Source organism: Priapulus caudatus, unplaced genomic scaffold (assembly GCF_000485595.1).
Source record: "Priapulus caudatus unplaced genomic scaffold, Priapulus_caudatus-5.0.1 Scaffold600, whole genome shotgun sequence".
Taxonomy (NCBI): domain Eukaryota; kingdom Metazoa; phylum Priapulida; class Priapulimorpha; order Priapulimorphida; family Priapulidae; genus Priapulus; species Priapulus caudatus.
Genome location: NW_014577661.1, coordinates 243,259 through 250,868, shown reverse-complemented (window position 1 = coordinate 250,868; position 7,610 = coordinate 243,259). Strand labels below are relative to the sequence as shown.

The following is a 7,610-nucleotide window of genomic DNA, read 5'->3' as shown; positions in this document are numbered from 1 at the left end:
AGAGAGAGAGAGAGAGAGAGAGAGCGCGCACAAGAAAGAGAGAGAAAGAGACAGAGATAGTAAATGAGACAGCAGATGAAGGCCGTTGATAGCGCATTACTCGTGCCAGCCTCACGTCATCCTGTTATACGTCAGTAACGAAGCAGATTGGCAAGTGTGGACACTGCGGCTCACGGAACCTCATCTCATCGATTGCGATCATTAGCCGAGGTCATCAAAATTAACGGCGAGTCACGTGACTATTAGCCGACGATGACACGGATATGGAGTCACGATAACTCTTTAACCGCGTCGCCATTGTGGCTACGTGTTCGCGGCATATATTGTCCATAATACCCCGATAATCATGTGCACTTCACATATTGATGTTAATAAAATGATATAAATGTAATAATACTTTTTAAATATGAACATTATACATAACCTATAATAATGTTAGGATGCGATGCGCATGTCACCCGCTTCCGGTTACCATATAGTTACATATATACGCTGCTATCAATGGCTGCTATACTCTCAGGCACTGCTGCAGAATGCTTGCGTATTTTTTTACACAAGTCATTCGTACAGAAATTGTACGCAGCGGAACAATTAACTTTCGAGAAGTTTGCCTAGCTGCTATCAAATGGAAGAAATTTCCGTGTACGGATAGAATGTCCACTCGTCTATTGCACCTCTTTTTTTAAATATCGTGTAGGTTTACAATGAAACGACGACGACGGAGTCGATACAATGGGCGGGGATTGAGCGACTAGTGTAGTAGTACCACAGTCAGTAGTAGACTATTGGCACCACATCTCCCGTCTGCGCCCGCGAACATGCGTCGCTGCATTTGCATCGCGTGTTTTATAATAATATGAAATGTGTCGAGTTGATATATAAATAGATAATCAAAGCCACATGGTAGATATAGACGTATATATAGACTCTGCATGCTGGCTTCGCAGGAAGCAATGGGCGCAGTAAGTCGCTACGGCAACAGCCAGCGGTATCAGCTGACCAGACTTTACCCGTTAGACATATATTTCGATTACCCCGACCGGGCTAGGAAATAAGCACTTAAAGGCAAATTTGAAACAGCTTCCGGTAGAGATATGATTCGGCTGCTCGCTAAAACACGTGAGCACCTGCGCGCGTTTATTTTGGCGCGCCTAGCTTCTCGCGCGTCGCTAAACGAATTCTTGGTGCGCAAGTTTGCGCGGATTACGTCTGGGCTTCGTACGTACAGCCATGGTGTGGCAGGGTGCCTCAGTAGTCTGGCGTCGACTCCCGCACGTGTTCAATCATACTTACTAAGTAATACAGTATATCAGTAAATCAAGTATCAATATATCAGTAATACAATTTTCAGATAAACCGCCCAGCCGGCTACAAGGCAGCCCGAGTATTGCGGTTAGGTGGCATCGAGTTAGAGCATATCAGAAGTATATTAAGACTTAATTAAATAACTATAGTCATTACTACAAATATTAAATAAACATTTTATTATAGTTTTAATACTATCAATTGTTACAGAAAGGACAGACATTTCTGTCTATTATATTTCTTTTCATGTACCTATTATTATATTAGATCGTGAGTAGATAAATTTTTTTCTCGCTTTTAGTAATGGATTATTATCATTTTGAGTTTAATGATAATTATGACATGTATGTATGTACCAGAGCATGTGTCTATGCTATGTCGACTCATTGTAACACTACACGCTGATCTCAGTACTATAGTGTACTATCTCTCCTGGCTATGCTAGAACAGACTTCGGAGTTAATGTAAGATTGTTGCGATCACAACAGCTGTGCGGTTGGGGAGACCAATAATCGAGTTAGCACGGGCTGCTCAGTGAAGCTGGCTGATAATAGGGAGATGATGGGGGCAAGCGTGTAAGCGCCCGCTAGACAAGTAATCAACAGCGCACGAATCCCATCAGCAGACTCCCATATCTGTACGCATGTGCGCATGTGCGTTTACTGCGTGTATGTGCGCATGTGCGTTTACTGCGTGTATGTAGTATGTGCGCATGTGCGTTTACTGCGTGTATGTACGCATGTGCGTTTACTGCGTGTATGTACGCATGTGCGTTTACTGCGTGTATGTACCGCCTATGTGTTTCACCCCGTACGTGCGCATATGTTTGTAATGGCGGAATAAAGATTCGCGTCAAGAAAGTAAAATTAAAGCATAACTGTGTCTGTTTAGTTAAACAAGAAGTAACACATTACTATCTCACTATTATCTACACGGCGTAATGACCGTGTTAACAGTCTATTCTGTTCATCTGGCATGTAAAATTCTTACGCATGCTATCTAACTATGCTTGTATTGCATATAATATATGTATAATTGTGTACTATGCTTGTATATACCATGCTACACTTGTTTACTGCTTATTGTGTTTATCTGACGCGTGAAATTCTTACGCATGCAATCTATCTGAACGTAAGCACAAGAATACACCAGCCGCGTATAAACCCCTCAAGGTTTCTCCCTTATAGTGTGTTTATATTTCATCCCAGCATCACCCCAAGCCGCTATCGTCACGCACCCGGACAATTCCCGCTGATCGCTGTACGCCCTTGCCTCGGCGCACGTTTCGCATATGAAAACAGCACGTGTCGCCGATGTTTCGTGTTATCCGCAGAACGTATATATTCTCCAGCGGCGCGAGCAGAAGATATATTCGCACGCGAGCACGGCGGCATACTTGCCACTAGGAGACGCGCGCTTGCCGGACAGCGAGTCTCTGTACTGTCTGGCGTGGAGATGCCGGACGAGCGCGCGGACTATGGCGCGGACCCACGTATTGCATCCACGTCTGCCGCCCAGCTTCATTTAGCCCGGTTTCCTTTTCAGCGTACACGACGCTTGAGTTTCGTACGACTGGTAACCACTTATATATAATAGGCCGGCCGTGTTCGCAGGAAACCGAGTTGATGGGCGGCCAGCGATCGTTGGCATACTCGATGACACTAATCGCATGAGAGACTGGTTAGACGCTGTTGCTTGCGCCCACACACACCAGCGATGGGCACAGCGCGTATGTAGAAATGAGGGGAGGGTCACACGCATACATGAAAGAGAGAGAGAAGGGGGGGGGGAGAGAAAGTGAGAGAAGGACACACACACACACACACAGAAAGAGAAAATGAGCGAAACAGAAAGACAAACGCAGAGACCGAGTGTGTGTGTGTGTGAGAGAGAGAGAGAGAGAAAGAAAAAGAGGGAGAGAGAGAGCGAGAGAGAGAGAGAGAGAGAGAGGAGAGCGAGAGAGAGAGAGCCGAGACCGAGAGCGACGAGCGAGAGAGGAAAGAAAAGAGACGAGAGAGCGAGACAGAGAGAGAGAGAGAGAGAGAGAGAGAGAAGAGAGAGAGAGAGCAGAGAGAGGAGAGAGAGAGTAGATGAGAGAGAGAGAGGAGCGAGAGAGAGATACGGGTGACAGTTACACTGCCACATCTGCGTACGATGCCTGTAGACAGGACGTTTCACTGACGCTGTGACAAATACGACACGACGGAGATAAAAACAATCATGATAATAATTTATCAGTGCTACTATAATTCATTTCGTCATTCTCATGCACGTCTCGTTGGTTGTTAGCTGTTGCGTACGTAGTTAGCTCACTTCTTTTGTCTGTCACTCATTCGCCATCGCGTCAAGTTTCGCTAGTCGCAATAAGAAGATCGATAATGATGATGTATCTTGGAACAAGTTCGTAATAACGCAGCATATGTATATATAATTATATGTATATGTGTGTGTGTGTGGGGGGGGGGGGTGTTGTGAATATCAGATGTGAAAGACACAAGAGGATATAGAGGTAAGAGTATTTTAAGCAATTTCTACGCAAATAGAAATATTACACACAATTGACTCTCACATAGAACACAGTTTGTGCACAGATACGTCATTATCTCGAAGACAGGCATGGAAGCTGAGGGGAGGAGGACCGCTCCTGTAATACGTGTCTTTATCAACACTCAATCACGGAATGTTTACCCCGGGCTTAACTATCTAAACAAGCGAACGATAAGGCCGCATTGAGACGTAGGGGAGGGGAACACAGCTGCGGAGGCGATAACATGTAAACTACCGGCACAATGCGTACACAGGGTAGGCTAGTTTTACGTGAATACTGCCGGGCTTTGATCCGATGTTAGAGTCATCTCTGACAGTCCGGTCGTACGGTGTATACTGTAAGCAAGACTGATGCAAACATATTTCCATGAGAATCGGCGCGGAAGGCAGTAGCGGTGCAGTTAGGATAGATTGCATCCAGTGATAAAAGTTGCACGACGCATAACTCTGTGCATTTTGGTTTTGCCTCGTTTCACCCATGACGCGCCATTTCTGAATATATTAATGGCGGCACCTAATCTGTCTAAATTAAAATCGTGAAGGCGCGTTGCATTTTTACGCATTCTGAACGAGCGAAGATAGAATTTTCGACGAAGTTCCGCCTAGTCTAGATATGATTATATTTATAGTGCCGGTTATATATCACGCCATATAACCCAAACGGATACTTAACCAACTCACACTATACATCCGACTTGTAAAATATATTCCTGGTGTCTGTTTTTAGTTATTAAATCATATAATGATAAAAATATTTCGGGTTATAAAACTCATCTATGGGAGTAAAATTCCCATATTGATAAAGCCGTGGTAGCTGTGTTAGCTTAGTGGTTTAGCTTATGTAGTATTTTATGTTACTCAGAACATCGGAAGTCCGCGCTTGTTTCCCGTCGTAAGCGTGTCACCGACTGAGCTGTATATAGTAACATCTTATAACGGTATTATAATATCTAGCTCAGTGGACTGGTGACACCTGTGAGACACGTGCATGTAAGTTGTCGCATCAGCCCCCGACATTGCACGAGGGCTCCCCGCTTCCCGTACGTACACATTCTAGGATTTCGCTTGAGTAAGACAACTATAGTTATGCACGGGATAAGTGGGTGTTCCATATAGTCGCTGGACTAAACTATAGCTGGCTTGCCTGTTCTTGAGTCTTCTTCATCGCACTTGTGCACGCGTCCAGTTAATGCAAGACGAATGATTTCACGATTAAGTTCTCGTGCTCAGTCGAGAATATTCGTACATTTGCTGGAGCGTGTACTGTCATCTTGCATTTGCCATACATTCTGCCTATTGTCATCTTATAAATTACATTTGCGAGTACTTCACGACCACTGGATTTGTACTTTTCACTGTACTAAATAAACCGAATTTCATATACTTGGTTAATTAACAATTTAGTTACGTACTTCTGTTGGAATTAATTATTTCAAATGACGAAACTATGAAAATAACTGCCCGCCACCTGATCCTTAGACAACCCAACAGCGATACGAATTTTGATTCGTAATTTTAAATTCTTCGCTCATAATTTCACCGCCATACCTTTAGTCTTTTAACTAGAAGACGTTGCAACTCGCACACACAAGCCGTGTTTGTCTACCTACCTGGGTGCTTGGCTTTGTAGCGGAAGCGTGCTGCGTGCACGTTAACCGACGAGCAGACGAGAATCAGCGTCACGGCGCAGAACGAAGCGAGACCAAACTTAAACCGCATCGTCTTTCTTTCCCGTCTTCTCTTTCGCAGCCTCTGTCCTTCGTTCTATATGACCGCCGGTGTCGCAGCGTGGATGGATGCGTGTCGGGAAAAGTCTCCCGTACTGGGTGAACGAAAATGATTGCGTTAATACACACGTGTAAGCTATATGTCACTGAACAAGCGAGTGAAAAAAATACACACGAGCGTTATAAGAAAATGCAAAATGCACATGAAAAATCCCACTACACAGCCGTGTAACAATAGTAATATTACTAAAATAATTAATTAATTAATTAATACTAGAGACTTAATTGCTGCTCATGGAAATTTGTGAACGATTATTATTATTTACTTATTTCTCTTTTTATTTATTTATTTATTTATTTATTCAGGTTATATATATATATATATATATATATATACATAATTAATTATTTAGTTGTAAAACTGTCATTTCCACGCGACGAATTTTATCAGTTATTTAAAAATAGAACATGTATACTGCAATAGTTTGTGCGATTCTGGGATCACCGCACACTTGGACCTGGCGACAGAGTTAATACGGAATCTGAGTGCGAGCAGTCGAAACGAATTATTAAAAATAATTAGGGTAAGCGATTCATTGCTGTTCACTGCCATCGACAATAGCAAATTCGCGTGCGATATTGTGCTCAGATGTGATTCTCACAAAGCACTTACGGCTGCGCTGCGCTCTTAATCATTGAAACTTCCTTTCAGGTACGAAATCGAGCATACATTATTTAGCAGCCGTGGTTTGCGTTCTAAATGCGTGCATGTAAATCAGGCACCGTATTAGAATAACCCAAGTGAGCTCAGATAATAAAAACCAAAACCTGTGATTAGGGAAAGACAAATATGAAACGACGAAAATTAAATGAAATTACGCACAAAAATAAAAAAAGGGAAAAGGAGTAAAACGTAGCAACATTACGTAATAATCGGGGAAGTTAGTCATGAACAGATCTGTGATTTGCTATGAGGAATTGTTGTATAAAATGACAAGAATTAGTTAATTAAATAGAAACAAAATATAGCATCTCTAAATTCTTCGACTTAATTTCATTCGCATCTAAGTTTCAATAAAATTTTTAGTTATCTAATCTATCAATTCTAAGTTATCAAATAAAATTTAGCAATAGTTTCATTCTTCGTTATAATACGATTATAGATACGTTGCACCAAGAGTATAAAGAAGGAGAGCGTACAACGGTGAAATGGTGAAACCATGTTGCAGTATTAGTCGAATTAATAAACTTTCCCCGTTTTATTTTGACGATTCTTTGCAGTATTATTGATCAGCTGTCCTACCTTGTTAATGTAAAACAAACCGCATGTCCCTACGATGCCCCTACGCTGAGATAATAAGCGGTGAAAATCTGGTATATTCGCCGAAAACCGACTCGAGATCAGTGTTTACTGCGACTGTCTCTCGCTTTGAGATAACTTCGGGAAACCTTAACTTCGGATAACAGATTTTCACCGCTCATTATCTCAGCGTAGGGGACATCGTAGCGACAAGCGGTTTGTTTTATATTAACAAGGTAGGACAGCTGATCAATAATACTTCAAAGAATCGTCAAAATAAAACGGGGAAAGTTTATTAATTCGACTAATACTGCAACATGGTTTCAGCATTTCACCGTTGTACGCTCTCCTTCTTTATACGCTCTTGGTTGCACGTTACCACAGCGAAAAATGCCAAAGACGAATTTATCATCCCCAACGCTCGCGTAAAATTCTCAAATACATCGTAATGCGTTTGCATGACGATGCCATGACACATCAATGTTAGATAGTTGTTTGTCGCTTAAAAGTGCTTTGAGTGGATGATGTCGTTAAATGATGCTTTTTTAATAATACATGCTTGTTTATTTAACGATTTCGTATGAATTATCTACTTTCACGATGCTTCAATTAAATGGGAAAGTGAACGCGTATATTCCACGAAGATACAGCAAAACGTACGGACCAAAATCGGCCATGCATATCGAAAGCTTTTGCTGTGCTCGAACCATTTTATTGCTTCATTCAATTTT

General features: G+C 42.1%; 1 protein-coding gene across 1 annotated transcript in view; it reads right to left on the bottom strand.

Moving 5' to 3' along the window:
- The window catches only part of LOC106812010 (neurogenic locus notch homolog protein 1-like), a 29,295-nt gene that overhangs the window by 16,367 nt on the left and 5,318 nt on the right, over positions 1-7,610 (bottom strand). Inside the window, exon 2 of the mRNA XM_014815762.1 lies at positions 5,463-5,674. Within this exon, the coding sequence (XP_014671248.1) occupies positions 5,463-5,571 (109 nt within the window). The 5' untranslated portion in view covers positions 5,572-5,674. The remainder of the gene's footprint in view (positions 1-5,462; positions 5,675-7,610) is intronic.